This window comes from Pituophis catenifer, unplaced genomic scaffold (assembly GCF_029215685.1).
Source record: "Pituophis catenifer annectens isolate HBS135680 unplaced genomic scaffold, rPitCat1.0.hap2 SCAF_1, whole genome shotgun sequence".
In the NCBI taxonomy this organism is placed as follows: Eukaryota; Metazoa; Chordata; class Lepidosauria; order Squamata; family Colubridae; genus Pituophis; species Pituophis catenifer.
This window is the reverse complement of record NW_027256881.1, coordinates 193,433,752-193,459,597: the sequence shown is the minus strand read 5'-3', so window position 1 is coordinate 193,459,597 and position 25,846 is coordinate 193,433,752. Positions and strand designations below refer to the sequence as shown.

The 25,846-nt window shown below is 38.7% G+C and overlaps 1 protein-coding gene across 1 annotated transcript in view; it reads right to left on the bottom strand.

Moving 5' to 3' along the window:
• Positions 1-25,846, bottom strand: part of PDE11A (phosphodiesterase 11A) — a 169,979-nt gene that overhangs the window by 54,740 nt on the left and 89,393 nt on the right. Inside the window, exons 5-10 of the mRNA XM_070956878.1 lie at positions 24,924-24,988; positions 20,646-20,784; positions 18,504-18,579; positions 17,657-17,724; positions 8,275-8,367; positions 6,975-7,025 (exon numbers count right to left, since the gene is read on the bottom strand). Coding sequence (XP_070812979.1) covers positions 6,975-7,025; positions 8,275-8,367; positions 17,657-17,724; positions 18,504-18,579; positions 20,646-20,784; positions 24,924-24,988 — 492 coding nt within the window. The remainder of the gene's footprint in view (positions 1-6,974; positions 7,026-8,274; positions 8,368-17,656; positions 17,725-18,503; positions 18,580-20,645; positions 20,785-24,923; positions 24,989-25,846) is intronic.

Genomic DNA, 25,846 nt, shown 5'->3' with positions numbered 1-25,846 from the left:
AGTGGAGTGACTGATTTCTTTGTTGACTGTACTTTACACAGTAGAAGACTGCACGAATACTGTATATAATAATTTGTTAGGGATGAAGATCTACTGCTTAGCCAACGGTTTTGTTTTCTTTCCATTTAGGAAAGAAGAGGTGAGGATGAGTTGTTTTCTCAATATAAACCTCAATATAAACTTGAACTATGTTGGAGGACACGGCATAAACGTGATTGTTTGAGTTGCTGGATTTGCAATAAAGGAAACTGTTTTAGCTCTTGACTTCTTTTTTCAGGCAGAATAATGGCATGACATCTTGTGAACATCAAACAATTTCGCTCTTTTCCATGGGCATTAAATGATTCGGATCTCCTGCGTATAAAAAGCACATCTGCATTAATGGAAAGATTGCAGGGGGCAGAAGGAGTGTGAGAAATACATTTAGCATGATTTTGGCACAGTTAGATGTATGTAGGCATAAGTGTTATATATACTGTGTGTATGCTCTTGGAACAAGATGTATCGACTAAATGCATTGCTTTGTATAAATGGCATTTTAGTTAAGGATTGTCTCTATGCAAGCACTGTATGAATTCATTCATCCCAATTCATTCTTTTGCTGCCTTTTCATCTAATAGAAGACCAGGGTAGAAAATACAACTCCATTTGTTCATATTGATCTTTAGATGGATTGTTTCCTTCCAGAGCAAAAATAATTCCTCTATGACAGAAAAATGCACAAGCTCTTTCTTCATTCTTATCTTTTCATCATTCTCTTTTCTAATACAAATAGTAACATATTCTGCTGACACTACACAGTTTATCATTTGATGAAGTGGTGCTTCATTATGAAGAAGCTCTACCTGTTTTCAAGACCTGAGGAAAACAGCTTTATCCAAACCATCTCTCGCTTCCACCTTCAAGTGTGGGTAAATTTGGAAGCAGAATTTATATCTCTCCATTTGCAGTCAGATAACCAAGAGATGTAAGAGAAAAGGAAAGTCATATCTTATCTCCATCTACTGCTACAAGAACTCAGTGTGTGATGTGATGAAAAACACACTATTTTTCTGCTCCTATCAATAATAGGCAATAGTTCAAAGAAAAAAATAGGAAGCCCTGCAGGGTCATTGAAGCAGATCTAGTATTTGAGTAGCTGTCACCCACAAGGAGAATGTGACAGAAATAAAACAGGGCATCCTCCGTGCTTCTTGTGATGCTTAATCTTGTCTTAATAATTTCTGGTTATTAATATTCTTACTAATGAATCATAATCATATTAGAATTCATAATATACCCATAATGGTCATATATTCTGACAGTCTAAATGAAAAGTGACAGAAAGCCAGAATATTTTTTTACCTTCTGCTATGAACGAATGTAATGATCTCATCTAATTTAGGCTCTTTCCAATCATTCTAAATTTAATAAGTTTTCTCTCAACTTTCAGATGACAACACTATGGTTTTCTTAAGCGATGGAGTAGCAATAAAGGAAAATCCATTACAAATGGCTCTGTAACGTATTATAGCAAGCTGAAGAACAAAGCTAATCAGTTTCCACAATATGATACTGAACATATACCTACAATATTTAAAGAGAACATAAAGGATCATTTTGAAGAGCTGAACCTTAAAGTGATTGTTAAGGATGAATGTGAAAAAAGACTGCCAAAGACCAAGAAGAAGAAAGGAAAAAAAAATCACATGTCAGAACAGTGGATATTGCCTAACACCAAGACATATAAATATCTCAGAAAGGAACTTAAAAAAGAATTTCAGAGAGCTGTTAGAAGAGACTACAAGCGGTATTACAATGACATCTCTGAATACATCAAGTATGGAAACACTCATGAAAAAACAAGGGAACTCTTCCAAAAGATTTCCAAATTCAGAAAGAGATTCCAGTCTTAAATTCATAGGCTAAAGGCTGCCAGTAGACAAAAACCAAAGGAGATCAAATAAAATGGAAGGAATATACTGAAATATTACAGAGATATCAATGTTCAATATGCCTTTGAAGATATTATCTACTTTACAAGGTACCCTAGCATTAGAAGCAGGGGTGGGCTCTACTTACCTTTACTACCGGTTCGCAACAGGATCGCATACACGCCTTGCTTCTGCATGCACACCTTGCTTCTGCGCATGCGCAGATCGTTGATGATGACATCCGGGGCGGTGGGCGGGGTCTCCTGCCGGTTTTACTACTGTTTCTTGCAAACTGGTCCAAACCAGGGGCAACCCATCACTGATTAATTTTTTTAAAAAATTTTTTTATTTAATTTGATTTATATGCCGCTCTTCTCCAGAGACTCAGGGCAGCTTACAATGTGTTAAGCAATAGCCTTCATACTTTTGTATATTTTTATAAAAAGTCAGCTTATTGCCCCCACAATCTAGGTCCTCATTTTACCTACCTTAGAAAGGATGGAAGGCTGAGTCAACCTTGAGCCTGGTGAGATTTGAACTTGCAGTAATTGCAGGCAGCTGATGTTAATAACTGTTAATAACAGTGCTTTAGTCTGCTACGCCACCAGGCTCTTAAAAATTAGAATTTTTAAATTAGAATTTGATTAGAAGAAGTAAAATCGGCACTCCAGTTATTACCAAGTACGAAACTACAGAAACTGCTGGAATACCGACAGTAATATGGCGAGTAACATAAGAAGAATCTATAAAGGTTTTAACCAAACAATGTTAGCAAATGCAGAGAACAATAACAAATTGGAAAAGGTCAGCCTGCACAACAGTACTAAAGAAAGGAGACTGTTTGACAGTACTGTATTCTAAAATGTATATGCTGGCAAAATAATACTTAGGCTCATCCAATATAGACTAGAGTCCTACAGGGAAAAGGAGTTGTTCAAGATGGTTTCAGGAAAGGCCAGAGAAAAAGAAATATTATTGTGATTCATGCTGCATAATTGTCAGAAATAAAGAATACCAAAAATAAGTCAGAATATGCTTCATTGACTATAGAAAGGCTTTTGATTGTGTTGACCATGTGAAGCTATGGAATGTGTTTTTTAAAATGGGAAATCCAGAATAACCTCATTGTCCTTATGAGAAACCCTTACACGAGGCAGGAAATCACATTATGGGTGGAACAAGATGCAACAGACTGGCTCCAGGTCAGCAAAGAAGTAAGAGAAGAACATATCTTCTCTCCTTATTTATTCCACTTATAAGTTGAGTATATATTAAGAAAAGCTGGACTGAAAGAAAATGTATCTTTAAAACTGGAGGAAGAAACATCAATAACTGGTGCAATGCTGAGATACTATTAAGATAGCTAAATATGCAAATAATCAGCAAACTCTAATAATGAAAATCAAGGATCCCAGTGAAAAAAATGGACTAAGATTGAATATAAGAAAGACCAAATGAGGTGCCATCCAACTCTACAGCAAACTGTCTGGAGCTGGGGGGCACTTTTAATTCACTGAATTAAATTTAGATTAATCAGGCTTAAAATTGACAATGAAGATACTGAAGTGATGGATAGCTTCTGCCTTTAAGACTGAACAATCAACAATAAAGAACTCAGTAATAAAGAAATCCGCCTTTTAGGATTGACGATCAACACTGAAGAAATCAGAAATCAAAAATATGCTGAAGATTAGCAATGAAGATCTAGAAAAAGATATTCAGATGCTAGGATGTGTCTACCTTTAACTTAGAGTATTGGACAGGCAATGGACTCTACAACGTGTAAGGTGGATTTGAGGAGGCAGGATAGGAGGAGTGCTGATGCTTTTGAACTTTGATGTTAAAGGAAATTCCTGAGAATACTGTGGGTAACTAAGGAAACAAAGGTATTACAGAATAATCAATCCAAAGTTCTTGTTCAAGGCTAAAATAACCAGGCTCGAATTATCATATTTTTGACACACTGTGCAAATCGCTCCATTGTGTTACATTAGGAATCCCTTATTTTTTTTAACTTTTAAAAGCATTTTTTCTACAACCTCTTCGGCCGAAAAAATGCTTTTAAAAGTAAAAAAAAAAAAGCCTCTGATGATCGCGTGGCTCAGCTGGGATTGTTCAGAGCCTTTTAAAAGCATTTTTTCTACAACCTCTTCCACTGAAGAGTTTGTAGAAAAAATGCTTTTAAAAGTAAAAAAACAGTCACATTACCCACCACCACCAAGCCACGCCCACAGAACCGGTAGTAACAAATTTTACATTTCACAACTAATCGGTAATATATTTATATTTGCTGAAATATTTAAAAGCCTACTTTTATTTGCATTTCTGATAGACTGGCTATCTTTAGCCTTTTTTTAATCGCCCAAATGTTTCCATTTTAAAAGATTAGACATTTAAAATAATATGTAAAATTACTGAATGCTAAAATGCAAATTTTTATAAAAACATGCATGTATGTTATTGCACAGTAAATTGGGAGTCACCAGCCAGCAGGAAACTAACCATTGATCATAGCAGTGTTGTGACTATTTGATGGTTTTAACAATTAACAAAATCTATGATTTTAGACATCTTTCAAAATTTGTCTCAAACTACTCTGTTCCCACTGTACCTGCACAAGCTGAACAGATTTTTTTAAAAATGTTGTGACCCTCCTGTAAGTAACTCATGACTCTGCAAGATAACAACCCACATTTGAGAAGAAACACAATGATAAAGATCCAAAAGTGCCATTATGGAAGACATTTTCCTGTGCTATTTTTTAAAACTTAGCTAAAGTCCTTATATAAAAAAGAAAAAAAGAAAATGCAAAGTTATATTGCATAATCTCTTATAAAAATTTTGTACATCTCAATATAATTGATCTAACAAAGTTTTACAAACAAAATAATGTTAAGATCTTTTGCTTGATTTCTACAATATACATCAAGGGGGATTTTTTTTTTAACTGATGCAAATCTCTGTAGCTATACAATAAATTGCTGAAATGTACATACATGCAGGACAACAATACCAAAATGTTTCACCATATTTTTGTTGAATGTTATTTCAACAAATGAAAATGACTTTTGAGGCTGTGATTAATTAAAAATCGTATTGATTATAGCTTTGTTTTGTATTTGAGTTTAGCAAAGGTCAGAAATACCTAACCAGAAATATATTATTACATATTATATGGTTCAATATTATTCAATATTATTATTGAACCAAAGATGTACAAAACAAGTGATTCAATATTTTGTATCATAAGATTCTCCTGAGTATTATTTGCCCTACAAAAATGAATACAAACTATAAATAATGCAGATCACCCATGAATTATTAATTTGTTACATATACATCATTCCCAGCTGCACAATTTAGATAAGCATTTTTTTCACTTAACTGTAAATACTTAAGAAATAGAACTGTTCACATATTTTCTTTGGAAATGGATTTGGTTGAAATTTAAGACAAAACTAACATAATTTTTCTCAGTCTCAGAACTTAAAGGGCACGTACCTTTTTTGAAATAATTTTACAAAACTAGTCTGTATACAACAGTCACAGCAGTATATGTGTATACAACAGTTTTTCTAGATACAATCTGTATACAACAGTTTTTCTAGATGTTGGTCTAGTATCAGATATCACTTAAAACAGTGCTTTATGCTAGAGCCAGAATTCATGATCTAAAACATGGCCTGAATTACCAAACACTCCAGCAAATAATGACTGAAAGAATTCTATATGGTTCGTTGGTTATCTGAAGTACAATATCCATATTCATATATCACATAACGATAAACCACATGTATCTATGGGGCAGAGAGTGGTATTGCCTACAAGGATTGGCAGCAATCCTGAACTTGTTATTTCTTGTCTTGCATATTAGCTTGTTCCTTGCGCATGGAACTTACTTTCTAAAAATGTTTTAAGAAAATGTTGGTTTTTTTTTTTTTAATGTCCTGTTTTCTGGCTTCATTATTCGTCTTTTATCTCATTTACCTTCTATCTTCTCCTAGCCAGTACGTTTCCTTTCCAACTCCATTCTCTCATTATAGAGTAGGGGTCTCCAACCTTGGCAACTTTAAGACTTGTGGACTTCAACTCCCAGAGTTCTGGGAGTTGAAGTCCACAAGTCTTAAAGTTGCCAAGGTTGGAGATCCCTGTTATAGAGTGTCACTGAGATCATGATCTTTGCAAACATTTGTTTTGCAGATATTTTTTATTATAGTACTCTGCACAGATTTGGCACTTCCATCGATATTACAAATATGATGATTAGTCACTATAATGGAATGGTCAACTAGATAAAATTCCTATACCATATCAAATTAGGGTGACCAACCTATAATCCACAGGCCACATACGGCTTCCAATTTCCAATCTGCAGCCTCCCATCATGTTGCCCCAAATTATCAATACGTATAATTGCTCTCACCACAAATTATAGCATTTATCACTAGATAAAATGTTAAAATGGAGGTACTATATCAACAAATTCACACATTGCATGTAACCACAGCTTTTGGATGTCATATTGATTTAAAAATACTGCAACCCTCAGGTCAATGCTATAATTTGGTTTGTTGGTTTAATTTGCTTGTGGCAGGGTGTTTATTTTTTTTTTATTACTGAATACATGTATACCTCACTTTTCTGCTTATATAAGCACTCTAATTGCCTTAAAATCTTAATTCAGCCCCTATGATTTGTAAACCACAATTTATGCACTGTATTGAATGAACTCTGCCAAATGTGACTTACTCAACAAACCTCAGTAACTGAGCACACCATGACCAACCAGGACTAAAGACAATATGTGATCCCAGTAAAAGTGAAAGAGGGAAGAGAGAAAGTTAGGTTGTGTTTCTTGAGGGAGGAATAATGCAGAGCCAAAAACACAGAAAATCCTGACAAGAGTAATCATTTGATCACAAGCATTTCAAAAACAACTGAAAAACTGCATAACCGAAGAAATTGAATCAGCAGTCAACCTTGAAAATATTAGAATTAATTTCTATTACAGTCAAATGTATTTTTGTTAAAACTTTTGCTAAAATAAGTGAAATAAGTTACCTTAAATTTGTCAAGTTCTGCCTTTGAACACGTTGCATGATAAGACAGCACCTGATCCAGAAAAAAAAAAGGGGGGGAGGGGAAGAAACGGTCACAGATAAGAACCTAAAAAGTTACAATCATCTTAAGCCAGGGATGTCAAACACAGGGGCCAGATCTGGCCCACAGGGTGCTTAAATCTGGCCCACGCATCCGATCTGGAAATAGCAAAGAACTGGTCTGTGATGCCTCTGGCAGCCAAAACAGGAACAGGGGGACCATGTGCAGCCTCCCCGCACCCCGTTTCAGCCAGCAGGGTTCTGCAGGAGGCATCTGTCTCATCTCCCCCCCACCCCCGGCTGGCCGACCCACAGAGGAGAACTACAATGCTGATCTGGCCCTTGAAGAAATCCAGTTTGACATCCCAGTCTTAAGCCATCAACGAAGTGAACATTATAATGGTTTATTAGTATCTCTGCAATATATATTATCCACGAAACTACTTACCCTGGTCGACCCAATTTTAAAGAAGACTAGAATGCCCATGGTTCTGCTTCTGGATTAATACACTTTCGCTACAGCTACACATACTATGCCTACTTCAGGTTTTAGGCTTCATTTGCAAGGCAAATTAATAAACAACAGAGTCATTTAAATTATTTTTGATCCTGGCAGTAGTATCAACCACCACTGCAGAGAGACATAATTGTCCGGGTAAAAGTACTCTGAAAACCTGAGGGGCTGCTGAGAGGCACCAAACTTTTTCTGTTTTTTACAAGTCTTTAAAATGTTCCCTAATAGTCTGTTTTAAAAGTTGAATTAAATGATTGAGTGATGTATGGAAACTACTCATACCAAATTAAGAAATTAGCTAACAATCTAAAAGAGCATTTTAAAAACCCTTAAATCTGTCTCACTTTGAAGGAATAAAATTGTTGATAAATAATGAGCTATTGATTTAGACATTTTACATGACACATGTATAAACCTAGGTCTTTTTTCTTCTGTTTCTTCAGACTTTTTTTTTTTTAACAAAAAGATTGTTTTCCTCACTTGTTTAATAGAGAGGAAGTCAAAGTTCAGTATATGTAACTTTTTTGTTTTCTTTTGTTTGTTTTCAATATTTATTTTTTTCCAGTCTGCTCTTCCTTTTCATTTTCTGTATGCTACATCCCTACACAGCACATCAATTCTGTACTTGTATGTATCAGCATTGTTGCCTTCCTACTGACCCCTTTCCAATTATATATAGCATCCTTCGAATCAGTCTCATAAAAAGCTTTTTTTTAAAAAAAAACCCTGAATTTTCAATAATACTTACATCAAGAGCCACAGACTGCTTTGCCCAGGACTTTTTCACTTGGTCGTACATAATAGTATTATTGATGCCCAAGCCACAAAATATAACAAAAGCCTAAAAAAAAAAGTCTAGCTTTAATATAAGTGATTTCAAAATTTAATAATACTGAATGGAATAAAGAAAGCAACATTCTGGTTACGTGCATGAATTTTTTTAAAAAAATACTGTGTGAGCTCAGAACAAAACAGTCCCACTTGAAATGCTATTGTGCTCCAGTCCTGGGAAACATTGAAAACAATGAAGTTCTTCCTTCTCAGGACTGTACAAGTATATACAGCAGCAGTTTATGCAGATATTGGCTTGTCAACTTGCATAAAGATTAGCCAAAAGTTAAAATTCCCCAAAGTGTGAAAGAAATTTGTAATTTCCTATATAGGTTTCAGGGATTCTTGTTTAGGGGGTAGGGGGAGTGCTGACTTTTCCCCCATTTATTGTGAGTTTTCTTGCAGATAGTCAGCAACTGACATCACAATTCTTATTTTTCAGTTTCAATATGTGGTTTTATCTTTCCTGGCAGCCTTGCAATATTGGCTTACAAACATATGAATGAAGAAACAAATATGCTTCTTCATACTGGAATGAGACCATTAAAGAAAGAAAGAAAGAAAAACGCTGTGCATGTACCGCTGTGCATGGAAGAAATCTTACAAGGAAAATACAAAATTGCTTTCCTACACACTGGTGCTTAAGTTTATCTTCTAAAACCTCAGCCGCTCAGAAAAAGAACAAGAATGAGTCATGCCTGTATGCTTGATTGGATGGGTAAAAAACCACCTCTTTTTACTTCAAATGCCAAAGGAACAAATACTGTACACCGCAACATCTTTTTATAGCAAAATACATCATAGACTGCATCAATATTGCACAGGAACATGAACAGAGTGCAAGCCCTCAGCAAAATTCAACACTGAGCTGAAACCAACCAGTACAGACTTTTTATATGAGTTGGGTGCCCTACAAACTTAATAAATTATGGTTGGTTGCATAGTCAGCCATATGTTTGGACCGGATTTGGTCTTTTTATCCATCTATTGAGTCCTTCCAAAGGACCTAAGATAGGCAAATATTGTTGAATAATTTTAAAGGCAGTGGTGAAATTCAGCTGGTTCTATCCGGCTTGGGCCGGCGGCGGGAGGCTCTGCCCACCCAACCAGATGTAATCACGTCCTGTTTTTGACCCTCTGCGCATCTGCAGAAGGCTCTGCACATGCGTGGAGGAGGCACGTGCATGCGTAGTGCTCACGCTTGCGCTCACATTTGCAAACCAGTAGCGAAGGTAAGTGAATTTCACCCCTGGTTAAAGGCATCATCACAGGATGTAAGCATGGACCTGACTCAGATTATTCAGGGACCGACTCATGAGGGAGGGCACACACCCGATCTTGTTTTCATCTCGGAGCAGTGGCGTGTTATGCTCGGTGGGGGGGTATTTGTCGTTTCCCCCCTGTCATGGACCGACCATCATCTCCTCTGGCTGGACTTCCAGAATGCCGCCCCACCTTGCTGGGATGCGGAACTGACCATCTGGTTCCGTCCCAGGTGCCTGATGGACCTGGAGAGGTTCCAGACGGAGCTTGGAACGATTCCTCTCTCTCACTCCCACGCCCCGGTTGAGACCCTGGAAGAGGCCTGGGGTAGGGCGGCCGCTGGCGCTCTCAACCGTGTCGTGCCTTTGAGGCCTCTGACCCACGCAGACCCCGGCTTGCTCCTTGGTATACTGAAGAGCTCCGGGGGATGAAGCGCAGGAGGAGAGGCCTAGAGAACTGTTGGAGGACTAGTCGTTCCGAATCTGACTGAGCCCAGCTAAGATTGTTCACACGGTCTTACCTGGAGGCGATGGCGGCGGCGAAGCATACATATTTCTCCGCCCTCATTGCATCTGCAGATAATCGCCCGGCTGCCCTGTTTAGGGTATCCCACTCCCTCCTGTATCGGGGGGGGAGGACCCTTTGTGGGGGCAATCAGAGGAGTTTAGCCAACATCTGAGGCACAAGATCACTCAGATTCGGGACGGCTTGTACTCTGACTGGGCAGGGTCGGATAGTGGGGAGGCGGCAGGTCTTGTTGTCTGGGAAGAGTTCGATCCTGTTACCCCGGAGGAAGTGGACAGGATCATGAGGAAGCTGAGTGCGACACTTGCATACTGGACCCGTGTCCCTCCTGGCTGGTTTATGCAGCTCGGGAGGTGACACGCAGTTGGATCCAGGCAGTGATAACGGCATCCTTGAAGGAGGTGGTGGTTAGGCCCCTCCTTAAGAAACCTGCCTTGGATCCAACCATTTTGGATTTTCATCCGGTCTCCAACTTTCGTCCGGTCTCCAACCTTCGTTTTTTGGCGAAGGTTGTTGAGAGCGTGGTGGCACGTCAGTTTCTGGTGGCCCTGGATGAAGCAGATTACCTAGATCCATGCCAATTGGGTTACAGGCCCAGTTACAGCACTGAGACGGCATGGGTCGCACTGGTGGATGATCTCTGGAGGGTTTGGGACGGGGATCATTCCTCTGTCCTGGTCCTATTAGATCTCTTGGTGGCTTTTGATACCATCGACCATGGTATCATGCTGCGGCACCGTTTTACGGTGATTCGCCTCCTACCTCTCGGGTCGTACGCAAGCAGTGTTGGCAGGGGGGCAGAGGTCGGCCATGAGGCCCCACTTGTGGGGTGCCCCAGGAGTCGGTCCTCTCGCCCCTTCTGTTCACATTTACATGAAGCCCCTGGGAGAGATCATCTGTGATTTTGGGGTGAGGTATCATCAGTACGCTGATGATACCCAACTTTTTATATCCACTCCGAACCAGCCCAGTGATGCCCTCGACATGATGTCCCAGTGCCTGGAAGCGGTACAGATCTGGATGGGGAGTAACAGGCTTCGATTCAACCTGGCCAAGACCAAGTGCCTGTGGATACCGGCATCTCGGGCCAAGCAAGAAGTCCCAACGCTGTCTATTGGGGGCGAGGTGTTGCCCCCCGTAGACAAGGCGCGCAACTTGGGCATCCTCTTGGATTCACGGCTGAGTTTGGAGGGTCATATCACGGCGGTGACCAGGGGGGCGTTTGCCCAGGTTTGCCTGGTGCACCAGTTGCGCCCATACTTGGACTGAGATGCCCTACACACAGTCACTCATGCGCTAGTCACCTCCCGGATCGACTACTGCAATCCTCTCTACCTGGAGATGCCCATGAAGACCACCCAGAGGATTCAGCTGGTACAGAATGTGGCCACACGGGTTATTGCGGGAGGGACCTGATACTCCCATATTACACCACTCCTGCGCGGCTTGCATTGGTTGATGGTTGCCCTCCAGGTGAGATTCAAGGTGCTGGTGTTAACCTATAAAGCCCTTCATGGCTTAGGCCCAGGTTATTTGTCGGACCACCTGCAACCAGCGTCAACTTCCCATCGCCCAGTGCGCTCTCACAGAGAGGGCCTACTTAGGGTGCCGTCGGCTAGACAATGTTGGCTGGCAACCCCCAGGGGTAGAGCCTTCTCTGTGAGCACCCCTACCCTCTGGAATCAACTTCCCTTGGGGCTCCGGTTGGCCCCTGACCTTCGCACCTTCCGCCGTGAATTGAAAACCTGGCTATTTATGTCCCCCGGCCTGGACTGATGGGGTAGTATATTTTAAATTCTTAAAAACTTTTTATTCTTCTGTGTATACTTGTTGTTTTTTAACAGTCGCTTTGTCAATTGTCGTTGTGAGCCACCCTGAGTCCTTGGAGATAGGGCGGCATACAAATTTTATAAATAAATAAAATAAATAAATTTCTAAATGCATTTGCCTTTCTTATTATGGTTTGTTGCACGATCAGCCAGCTGTTCAGACTGGATTTGGCATTTTGAATCTTATTATATACATGTGCAATATAAAATCATCACTGTGAGTTCTTCAGTTAGTGTTGGCCTTCATAAGGATTGGTCTTTCACAAGATCCCAGGTTGTTACAATACAGTATACTGGCATAGTATATTTGCATAACCAAGCAGTTTGGCCTATTATAATTGACAAGTGGGAATTTTGTCAATTTTAAATTAAAAAAATAAATAAAAATTAAATGTGATTTATTTAATTTAATAGTTTAAATAATTTACGTTTAAATTTTAAAATGGGAACATTATTATTATTGTTGTTGGTCACATAGTCAGCCAGATGTTTAGATTGGATTTGGCATTTTTATCCACCTATCAAGTCCTTCCCAAGAATCTGTTGTTTGTTTGATGGGGTTAAAGGCATTGTCCCAGGATGTAAAGCTCCTATTTCCAATTGAATGACTGTGATTTTGTTAACATGGATGGCATTCAAGTAGAGCTCCAGATGCTTAAGGATTGCATCCAAGGGACCTATTACTATTGGCACTATCTTGCCTTTCTTTTGCAACACTTGTTTTACTCTTGTTTACAGGTCTTTGTATTTTGTGATTGTTCTCGAGCTCTTCCTCTTCTATTCTGCTTTGTCCAGGTCCTATATCCAATTTTTTTTGTCTTTCTTATCAACAATTGATAAATCTGGGACATTATGTTGTAGGTACTGAATTCTAAAGTCTCCGAGCACTCTAGTCTCTTCATTTTCCTTTGTATGTTTTTCTACCCTATTGATTATGGATCTTTCAGAGAACCTTTAAAAACAAAGATGTACTATATTTTTAAAGGTATCCCAAACTTAATAGAATCACAGTTGGAAATGACTTTGGAGGTCTTCTAGTCCAACCTCCTGCTAAAGCAGGAAACCCTATACCATTTCAGGCTGTCCAATCTCTTCTTAAAAACCTCCAGTCTTGGAGCATTCACAACTTCTGGAGGCAAGTCATTCCACTGGTTAATTGTTCTATCAGGAAATTTCTCCTTAGTTCTAGGTTGCTTCTCTCCACGGTTAGTTTCCATCCATTGTTTCTTGTCTTGTTTTCAGATGCTTTGGAGACTAGGTTGACCCTCCCTTTGTGGCAGCCCCTCAAATATTGGAACACTGCTATCATATCACACCTAGTCCTTCCTTTCACTAAAGTAAACATGCCCAATGGAAGTCACCCCATGCTCAATACTCAATTGGGTGGATAAATCAGCAATGCTGCAACACAAGATTGTGGACCAGGCTTGTTGATCACACTAAGGTATATGGACCTTGGTTAAACCTATCCCTGCGTCTTTGCTACACTCTCAGATTGATGAAAAATGCTGGATTTTCACACACACCCAGGTACGCAATGGGAAAGCAGTTATTTTCTGCAGAGAAACCAGGAGTCACCAAGATTCATTCACTTACTTACATTTCTACATCTCCAGCACACAAGAGCATGCATAGTGCATACTATACCTGAATTTAAGAAGGCAATTGTATTAGTATTGTTTGCATACCTAGCTTCACTCTTCGGAGCATCTCTCACCTACAGCAGTCAAAGCCAAAATGGCTTCCTCAGTTCCCCCTGTGCCCCTAAGGGCTACTGCTTCACACCAAAGCTCAGTCTTTCACATCATCCATGACAAATCCCTAGCGATTTACCGTCTCAGGCTGCAAAAATCAAAGTGAATTTTGAATTGCAGTAGGGGAAACAACATTCCAATTGGAAGAAGCAAAACAAAATTCTGGATCTTTACAGACCACCAAGAAGACTGCTTAAAAAAAGGCACATTTTATTCAGTAGTTGAATTCCAAAGAGGCATGTTTTATTCTGAGCGTGATTGTTTTTCACGCTGCTGGATCCTGTTAATCACTCTCTGGGCCACTTTTTCTGGAGCACTTGAGGAAAAAGTTGGACATGGTGGAAAAAAAGAGATCGACCAGGAATAACGAAAAGAGTAGAATTAAAAAATACCTTTTCATTTAAAACCTGTGAGTAAACATTAGATAAATCCTAAAATGTTATTCTATAGTAAGCAATTTAATTTGAGGTACTGTAAAGATTTATAAAGCAATATCACAAGGAACAGTATTTATATTATAAAGCAGATGTAAGAAAAAATAAGACTATGTGCAATTGCAAATACTGATGGAATTATTACATTGTAAGTATTTCATATGCAACATAATTTATTTGAAAACCAAAATGGAAGAGCAAATTTTGGTGTGTTTTCAGAATAGCAGATTCAATCTTCCACTTTAATTTTACTATTTAATTGTCTGATTATCACTCATACGAATGCTGAAGCAGACTACAGCAGCACAGGTTCTAAAGATATCTGCCACCACTAATATACAGGTGGTCCTCAATTTACAACAGTTCATTTAGTGACCGTTCAAAGTTACATTACTAAGGAAAGTGACTTTTTTACACTTATGGCTGCTGTAGCATCCCCATGGTTACATGATTTACATTCAGATGCTTGACAACTGATTCACATTTATGACGGTTGCAGTGTTTTGGAATCATGTGATCGCCTTTGCGACCTTCTGACAAGCAAAGTCAATAGGCGTCTGAGGTGGCTTGGGAGCTGATGGCTTCCATGACGGCTATGGACCTGACCCAGCTAATTCATGGCCCTACGCACATGGGGGGAAACACACTGGACTTGGTTTTTGTCTCTGGACAGTGGCTGAGTAATCTCGAGATAGGGGATATAGTCATCGAGCCCTTGTCATGGTCGGATCACTCTCTCCTTTGCCTTGACCTTCGAACTGCTGCACCCCACCGCAGGGAGACGGAACCGATAAGATGGTACCGCCCCAGGCGCCTGATAGAACCTAACAGGTTGCAGATGGAGCTTGGGCCAATCCCCGAGGTTCTGGCTCATGCCTCGACTGGAGACCTAGTGGCCGCCTGGGACAGGGCGGCCGCTGGAGCTCTGGATCGAGTCGTGCCTTTGCAGCCTCTGACCCAGCGCCGATCTCACCTGGCTCCTTGGTTCACCGAGGAGCTGAGGGAGATGAAGCGCCAGAAAAGATGCCTAGAGAGTAGTTGGAGGGCCAGTCTTTCTGAATCTGACCGGACACTGGTAAGATCTCATATTAAAAATTACCTAGTGGCGATAAAAGCAGCAAAATGTACTCATTTTGCTGCTCTTATTGCATCATCAGATAATCGCCCGGCCGCCCTGTTTAGGGTACCCGCTCCCTGCTCCACCAGGAAGCGCGGGAGGACCCCTTGGAGGGAAGAGCCGAGGATTTTGTTCAGTATCTGTATGACAAAATCACTCAGATTCGGGAGGATCTGGACTCCGACTGGGTAGATCCAGAGAGGGTGACGGAGGCAGGTCTTGAGAATGTTATCTGGGATGAGTTTGATCCTGTGACCCCTGATGACGTGGACAGAATTATGAGTAGACTGAACGTGACCACATGTTTGTTGGACCCATGTCCCTCCTGGTTAGTGCTGGCTTCCCGGGAGGTGACGTGAGGCTGGCTCCAGGGGATTATAAATGCTTCATTGGGCGAGGATGTCTTCCCCGCCGCCCTGAAGGAGGCAGTGGTGAGGCCTCTCCTCAAGAAGCCTTCCCTGGAGCCGGCAGTATTGGCTAATTATCATCCAGTCTCCAACATTCGCTTCATGGCGAAGGTTGTTGAGAGTGTGGTTGCGCGACAGCTTCCCCAGTACCTGGATGAAACGATGTATCTGGATCCATTCCAGTCGGGCTTCAGGCCTGGGTACAGCACAGAAACGGCATTGGTCGCGTTGGTTGATGATCTCTGGAGGGCTCGGGACAGGGGTTGCTCCTCTGTCCTGGTCCTGTTAGATCTCTCAGTGGCTTTTGATACCATCAAAATCGGTATTTTGATACCGATGCACCATGGTATCATGCTGCACCAGTTGGAAGAGTTGGGGATGGGAGGCACCGTACTACGGTGGTTCTCCTCCTTTCTCTCTGACCAGTTGCAGTCTGTGTTGACAGGGGGGCAGAGGTCGACCCTGAGGCCCCTCATATGTGGGGTGCCACAAGGATCGGTCCTCTCGCCCCTTTTGTTCAACATTTATGTAAAGCCGCTGGGCGAGATCATACATGGTTTTGGGGTGAAGTACCACCAGTATGCTGATGACACCCAGCTGTACATCTCCACCCCAGACCACCCCAACGATTCCCTTGAAGTGATGTCCCGGTGCCTGGAGGCCGTATGGATCTGGATGGGGAGAAACAGGCTCAGGCTCAACACATCCAAGACCGAGTGGCTGTGGTTTCCGACGTCCCGATATAGTCAGCTGGTGCCATCGCTGACTATTGGGGGCGAATCATTGGTCCCCACAGAAAGGGCTCACAACTTGTGTGTCCTCCTGGATTCATGGCTGTCTTTAGAAGAGCACTTGACGACCATGACCGGGAGGATTTTTCATCAGGTTCGCCTGATCCGCCAGTTGCGTCCCTTTCTAGATCGGGACTCCCTACGCACAGTCACTCATGCCCTCGTCACCTCCCGTCTGGACTATTGTAATGCTCTCTACATGGGGCTCCCCTTGAGGAGCACTTGGAGGCTCCAACTGGCGCAAAGTGCGGCCACGTGGGTGGTTATGGGAGCAACATGGCGTTCCCATGTAACACCTCTCCTGCGCGAGCTGCACTGGCTCCTGGTGGTCTTCCGGGTGTGCTTCAAGGTTTTGGTTATCACCTTTAGAGCGCTCCATGGCTTAGGACCTGGTTATCTATGGGACCGCCTGCTACCACCAATAGCCTCCCACCGGCCAGTACGCTCCCATAGAGAAGGGCTCCTCCGGGTGCCATTGGCCAAACAATGTCGACTGGCGGCCCCTAGGGGGAGAGCCTTCTCTGTGGGGGCACCTACGATCTGGAACGAGCTCCCCCCAGAGATACGGAGGATCCTGGATCTGCGCACCTTCCGTCGCGCGCTCAAGACTTTCTTATTTCATCAAGCTGGCCTGGCCTAAATCTTTTTCCCTTTTAAATGTAAATTTTAATTTGTTTTTAAATTATTGGGTATTTTAAATTTGTCTCAGCCAAATTATTTAATTCGTTTTTATTCTATTTTAAATTTTTGTATTTATGTGTTTTATTCTGTGGCTGTTCAGCGCCCTGAGTCCTTCGGGAGTAGGGCAGTATATAAATCCAATAAAATAAATAAATAAATAAATAAATAAATAAATAAATAAATAAATAAATGGGGAAACCCAATTCACTTAACAACCATGTTGCTAATTTAACAACTACTGTGATTCACTTAACAAATGTGGCAAGAAAAATTGTAAAATGGGGCAAAACTCACTTAAGAAAACATAAATTTTAGGTTCGATTGTGGTTGTAAGTCGAGGACTACCTGTACTGAAATCAGTACCTGTACTGATAACCCAAGTTGATTCTATTAATTTTTTTTTACTTGCAACAAACTTTATAGGAAGGTGTCTTCTATAGAAATATATATACTGCACTGAATATTGTAATTAAACTGCATCAATTTGACATTTCTTACCTCAAAGAGTCGCTGATCAGCATCATCAAAAGGTTTTCCATCAAGTCTATTCAGCACCTGAGCAACCCCTTTACAAAGAATCCACATACATAATTAATTTTATATTTTAAAGGAAACTCTGTATTTACAATGATAAGCATATATATAAATAAATTAATGAAGGAGAAATGCCACAAAACAAGAACTCAAAATTCAAAAACCACAAAGCATTATTACTTGCATTATGAATGATAAATGCAATTATACCAACAGCATCTGATACTGAATTACTAATATATTCATCAAAGCTTGAATTCAGCTAAGTGAAACAACTCAAAATAGTAGCTTTTCTCCTTCCATGCTGGCTGAATTAGATTTAGCTCTGAGTGTCGGGCTTCGTGTCAACTTATTGTACAAATATTCTTTGTGTATCTCATTTTTAACATAATGAATTCCTTGAGACAGTAAATTATAATTAATTTGGAAGCACAGCAATCTGTTGGTTGCCAATCTTCTTTTCTTTCTAATCCTTCCTTCACTTGCTGGATCAGTACTTCAGAATTAGACTTTTGTTTATTTTTTTTCAAGCAGGGTTTAATTTAATTTTAATTTATTACTACCACTAATAATTAATAAATTACTAAAACAGCCAACAGTAAAGTTTTGTTACAGTTCTATTGTTTGTGTTCACATCTTTTATACCATTTTATATGGAAATGGACAATATCAATATAAATTTAATTTGCAAATCTACAAAAGAAAGTTACTTATTATTACAATACTATTACAGTAATTAATTGATAGTGAACTATATCATATCAATACATTAACACATGTTTTACATTTAAAAAGTATTTTTAGTATTTACCAATTATTTGGTGACTGTTATTCCATATTGGTACACAGAGTACAGATCTTATGTGAAAGCCAGACATCTGATCAACCTAAATTAAAAAAAAACTTCATCAACTACCATAACATATGATTTAGTCTTAATCCAAAAGGTATACAGGTAGTCCTTGACTTAGGACCTCACTTGGGACTGCAACATCCATCACTAAGTGAGATGGTTATTAATAGAGTTGCAGCTGATTTACAACCTTTTTTTCTGCAGTCATTAAGCGAGTCATGGACTCATTAAGCAAATCCAGTTTTCCCCATTAACTTTGCTTGTTGGAAGCTGCCTGGGAAGGTCACAAATGATGATCATGTGACCGTGGGACACTACATCATCCTAAATACATGCTGGTTGCCAAGTGCCAAATTTTGATCATGTTACAACGAAAGTGCTGTGACAGTTGTAAGTGTGAGGATCAGTTGTAATTCATTTTTTTCAGCACCATCTTAATTTTGAACAGTTGCTAAATAAATGGTCGTAAATTGAGAACTACCTGTATCATCATTCCCTTGCATATTTGAAAAAAAAAGAATTTGAAATGATAACACAATTACATGAACACTAGACAAAATGATATGTATCAATGCATCTTAATTGAACACATCTCAGTTGTACTGAAAAGCTTTTCTTCCTGAATTTTGGTGATCCTTTTTTTAATCTTTGTATTTTAATAGTCTTTTCATCATTTTCATCATTTTAAGCAATAATATGTGGTATATGGAGTTCAACATGTTATTTTTGCTTAGCTGTAAATGAAGTAGTTGCTGGACCCGTTACTAACAAATGTTATAAATAAGTTTCCAAAATGGTAAAGACATTTCAGAAATAAAATGCATAATAATTTTACTTGCAATTCAAGCAGTGCAGGAAAGGAACAGAAACAAAATCTGATGGCAAATCCCAGTTCTTAGCTTTCTTGTATTTTAATGAGATTTTATTTTAATAATAAAGACATTTTGTCTTCAATAATCATTTTTCCTGAAAATTGACTTTGGAGATTAAATATTAAATAGCAAGACAATCCCATCAAGAATTAATTATTGCTTCCTCTGCCTCATAAAAACAATATTCCTTCTCTAAATAAGTTGACAGCAGTTTTATTAATGCACTCTTTAAGAAAATGTAAAACAAAAATTAATCAGCTGCATTACATATTAATCAAAAAAGCATATGTGAAATTGTAACTCTACATTCAGTAAGAATATTGTATGCTTTATTTCAGCATGCCTTTTGGCAGGAAATATTGCCTAGGCATTAATGACACTTTCTCAATGACTGAATTAATTACCTCCAGTAGTTTTCTCTGTAAAATGTTCTGAGCATTTATATTTCAAATATAATAAAAAAAAATCTATTATGAAGGCTTTTAGAGACATTCCTTGACAGACTTCCTATAAACAGAAGATTTTGTAAAAATGTCACTTTTGCTCTTTTAGCTTTGTATGGATTGAACTGCTGTAAATTTTCACCTAATTCTGCATCAGGCTCCCACCCACAAAAACACTCAAATTAAACCATTTTAGAGCTCTTTGAATAAAGTAAAGGAATTAAGAATGCCATAATTGTAGGAAATTTTGGTACCTGCGGCATCTACTGTCAATTGTGATCTGATATTTCCAGAAAGTACTGAAGGTTAAGAAACTGTGTAATGGAGCAAAACTTTAACAGACTGATTTGAATTAACCAGGCAATTATTTCAATACAAAGATCCAATGCTTATTCTAAAAATGACTAAATCAAATGGAGAAAAGATGCACTCAGAAGGCAAATCTTCAAAAGTATTGTGAATGGGTGGCAGGCAAAGGGTCAAGAGGCAATCACGACCATGCAATTGAAGCCCCATCCCATGTAATATGTGTGGAAGTTCAATACATATGCAGAAGGGATGTGGCTTCAAATATGTGGTTATAGGGACCGGGTTTTTTTTTAACACACCATGAGGATGTTTCTATAAATCTTGTAATTTCTTCCAGGTCTGTGATCAGATCATAAAAGGTACATTCAGCTATCATTACATTTGATAAATATGATTAGCTATTAAAAAGCTCTCCAAAATTTTGACTACCAAAAGAATATAGAAAGGGATACTTATATAAGTCAAAAATGTCTTACTTCTGCATCAAAGCGAGGATCTTGATATGCATCACTGTTGTTCACTGGAAGACCAGTGGAAGCTACAAGTTCAGCAATGCTATTATTTACTAGCCAGTCTGAATAAGATGCTGATGGTTTCTCCAAATTGTCTCTGAAACTATTAAAAAGAGCAAGGGAAGAAAGAACGTAGTCACTATTGGTTCAAGATCCACTTTAATATATAGAAACCATCATCTTGTTTCAGAGTAACCTTCAAAATTTCAGAGCAGTTTAATTGCATTTAGATAATAAAAAATGAGCAGATTTATTTGCCCTCGGTATTTATATCTGTACACAACTGGGGGAAATTGTTAGAGTGACACAGAAAAAATGATTTGCGTTTTCCTTTAGTTATGCCTTTTACTCTATTTTGTAGCACATTGTCATCATTATTCGATATGGCCTATTGGCTAATCAATAAATAATAATAATTACAACTAGGTCTTGGGAAGAACTCACTGCATATAAGGGCCAACAACAGCTAAAGAACCAGCAGCTATGACTTCACATTATTGTGAACAAATAATAATAATATTTATGGGATTTCCAAATACAGGAATGAAGGCAAAAAGACATGTCCCAGGATAATGTTGCAGGATCCAATCTAGGTTGGTCACCAGGACCAGAGGTTTAGTCTTCTTTCAGACTCATGCCGGAGACCATCCTCAGGGAACTTGTCTCCAGCAGAGTGTGTGCTTGGGCTATTCTGTGTGGTGCCTGTTGTATGTGGCTTTTTAGATTTTGATTGGTGTGTTGATGCTGGCTTATTAAGTCGTTGGCTGTTGTTTCCTTGTGCTGCCAGGCCCTCGCCTCCCAAGTACTTGATAAGCTGCTGGTAAATCAGCACTCCTGTTGACTGAGGAGGGATTCATTTCCCAGGCTTCAATCATGTCCCTTGGCTGTTTTTGTGCCTGTTCATCCAACAATCTTTGTAGCTGCAAAATTGAATATATGTCCTTGTTCACTGCAATGTGAGAGAGCAGATACAATATTCTGCCTCTATAACTCATTCCCTCGAATCAGTCACATATCTCAAGCAAGCTTGAAGTAAAATTCTTAAATGTTGGTTATGCTTTAAGATTTATTTCATCTCTCTTTCGCTTCTATTGCTCTTAAAAGCATAGTTTTCTAGAGTCCGCAGGCATCTGTTTTCTGCCTGCCACTTATTCCATTTTGCAGCTCATATTTCTTCCAGACAAGGCTAGAAATAAATCTTTGAATGATTTACATGAAACATTTGTATTTGGTAAACACATCTCCCCAGCAATGTTGATTAGTCACCATCAAGGGAAGAAACTGTCCATTCCAAAAGCAATCTGTCCTTTGTTGGGTGGGGGAAGGCACTTAGAATTTGTTTTTGCTTCTCTTTAAACCTTTATTTCTCTTTTTGCTATTATTTACCTTGGCTAAATATAATGCCATCAGGAGTGTCCTTAGTCCTGACTCAAATATGTTGTATCCTGATAATTTGATTTCTTGGAACCAGTTAATAAAGATTTACTTTGTCTATCTCCCACAGAGAGGGTCTCCTCAGGGTGCCGTCGGCCAAGCAATGTCGACTGACGACCCCCAGGGGGAGAGCCTTCTCTGTGGGAGCACCCGCCCTCTGGAACGAGCTACCCCCAGGAATACGACTGATCCCGGACCTCCGTACTTTCTGTCGAGCTTTGAAAACCTTCCTATTTCAGCAAGCCGGGCTGGCTTAAAATTTTAATGGGTTATTTTATGGACAAAGGGTTTTAAATTTTTGGGAAGCCAATTTGATTTAATTTTGTTTTAATTCATCTTAAGTTTTATATTGTATGTATTTTAATTTTGGCTGTTCACCGCCCTGAGTCCTTCGGGAGAAGGGCGGTATACAAATTTAATAAACCTAACCTAACCTAACCTAACCTAACCTAACCTAACCTAACCTAACCTAACCTAACCTATTCCTGATTTCTTTAAATTGTTTTCTGTCTTGGTATCACCTTTTTATTTATCTCATTGAAAAAAAGTAATGATTTTATAGTTACGCAGAGGCAAAGATTGTTGTTGGAACACGCATACATTTATTCTAATGTTAGTTTACTTTTCTTTCCTATTCTCATATTGTTTATTTGTTGTTTTATTACAAAATATTAACTCAGAACTGATTGATGGTGGGTCTTTTTTTCTCTTTCCCATGTGTAAAACTAATATTCTTTTTATAATCCTTCATTTTTATTTAAACCAATTGTAGCTCTAGAACTTACTAATAAAAGGAACTTGTTTCCATATTTATCATGCTGCAGTAGTGAGATTTGTGAAGATTGAGTACACTTTTACAATAGTGCAGCATATTTTGAGTTGAAAGGTAGGATGACAGACAGGTATAACATTTACAGGCAAGAGCGAGCCAGGACCTGTTTTTCGGGCCTTGTCTAATAATGAAATTCATGGAGGTCAATCATACAGCTGTATTTCACAGCAGTAAGATTTGACTGGCAGACCAGAAGGAGCAAATCCAACTATAAACTGAGCATTTATGAAACCCAGGCCAATTGCCAGTCAGACTTGCTGGATCTGAGATGCTTTCTTTATGGAATTTGGCTTTTCCTTTAAAACCCCATCAATAAACTCAAGTTCATAAACTAAACTATATCCTTTGCTTTTCAAATAAAGACCTCAGAAATCCATATTTGGATAAAATATTACTGAAAACAAAACTAGTCTCAAAAATAACATAAAAGATGCATTTACAGTTTTCTCTAGGCACCTCTTCACTCTATCCTGAAATCTTCCGTCATTCCCTCACAATCTCTAAATAAAGGAAAGAATAACTAGGAAGAAAATATATTATGTTCTGTTGTTCCATTTTATAGACCCTGTAAAAGAGGACTCCAAATTTGTTTTTCCCCCAACGATTTTATTTTCATGATTGATTGCTCTACATAACAAACTCAAGGATTACTGCGTATTACTACAGAAATGCAGAAATAACATGAATGTCAAATGTTTCCTATACAAACTATACAAGAAAGATTCCAATAACCAAATTCAGAAGACATCAGAATCCCTAATAAGTCTAGCTAGAATCTCTGTTGGGAAAAAAAAGTAAGGAAAACAGAAAGAGACACATGGAAAAAGGGTGATTAGGGGAAACATTACATGGTCAAGGCAAATTTTTCAGGTTCAACACTATTTTGCAGACAAGAAAATGTTTTTTATGTTACAGAGAATAGCAGCCCATGGTTCTCAGCTTGTGTTCCAAGAACAGTATCTATGTCAAATTTAGTTCTGGACTTTTATTTCTACATAAAAGTTAGAACCAAATGTAGATGCTAAAAGTTCTTGGGAATTATATAAATCAAGCTTCATATTACAACAATATCAAAAATTCCCAAATTTCAATGAACCTCTAGATCTGCACCTTTTATTTTATAGTAAACATATCTTTATTTCTTCCCAATGCTTTCCCTGTAATATGTTGTGCATTAGATACAGAGACCTTACATAATAACATGGCCAAATAAGTATTAGAAGTATTTTAAGTGTTAAAAAAACCTGGATTTATTTTTTAAAGAGGTTATTTAATTATTACCCATTTTGTCATTAAGCTACTCCGCTATTTAAGCTGCAGCGGGATGGGAGGAGAGAAGAAACAGCCCAAAGTTTTAAACTATCATGAAAATGTTTGCACAGCTAAATACTATGTTCACTGCTAAAACTTAAATAGAAATAACCCAAAAATGCACAAAAGTTGGCTGGAAGGAAGAAGATTGTATAACTCTTCAATAATCACATCAATCAACCTATCAATACGGTGAAAGCATCTTCAATTTGTTGAAGCTAACTAACATGGATGTGATTAATAAACTGGATGATGACCATATGGAATGCCCTTGGCAGAAAGAGACTTAATCAAATCTTTTAGTCTGCTAATTATGCTAAAATAACATTCCATATAATCATGCCACAGTTTTGCAACTGTTTCCCACATAACAGAAATGCAACCAATTATACCATCTGAGGAAGAATAATATTTTGTCTTCTACAACATATTAAGGGCATAAAATATATAATATCTTTACAACAGTAGAACAAAAGTGAAGGAAAGTATGACAGCTGGGTTAACAAATGAAAAAGTGTGCAAATAATTAATTAAATAAAAGGACCTCTTATTTGGATTTATAGAATGAAGGTGAACTTGAAAGAGCTTTTCACAGACAGAATTTTGTCCTATAATCTAGGTTTATTCCTAAAAAGAAGATTAATTATAAAAGAATAAAATCTAACCTATTTTCTGTATCAGCAATGCACTTTGGAGACATCAATTCAAAGGACTTGGTAAATTTTACCTCCTGTCAAGATAAAACATGTGTAAATATCATAAATTGCAAATTTATTATACAACATTAGAAAAATACATAATCACATTATAAAAAATAAATATGTGCCCTATTTATACTCAAAGCATAAATCACATTCTTTTAATCCTACTACATAATAAAGAATTAACTGAATCCTTATATACTGTGAAATTATTACTAATCCGGCCTAGAAAACAGGAGCCCGTGAGTCCAGTCCTGCCTTTGGGAAGAAAGCCAGTTGGATGACTTTGAGTCAGTCACTCTTTCTCTCAACCCAACCCTCCTCAGGATTATTATTTATATCTCCCACCTCAAGTTACTTATAAAGTAATAAAGGTGAGATAAAAATGTAATGAATGGAATGGAATGGAATGGAATGGAATGGAATAGGATAGGATAGGATAGGATAGGATAGGATAGGATAGGATAGGATAGGATAGGATAGGATAGGATAGGAATAGGAATAGGAATAGGAATAGGAATAGGAATAGGAATAGGAATAGGAATAATTATTCCAAAATATGATTTCAAGGTCACCAAGTTGTTTTTAAGTATTGTTTTTGTTACTTGAGGACCTCCATGTAATGTGAACAGTGAAATATTTTATAGTTTATAGTTTGGAGTACTGAGTGAACATTTAGGGCTACATGGGGCTGCCTTGAAGACCATGCAGAAGCTTTAAACAGCTAAGGAAGCACAGTTATGGGCATGTCTCAATATGTCTATGTGACACCCTTGCTTTGCAAGCTGCATTGGTTGCCAGTTTGCTTCTGGGTGCAATCAAAGTGCTGGTTATGACCTATAAAGCCTTATACTGCATAGGGCCTATTTATTAGAAGGGCCACCTAT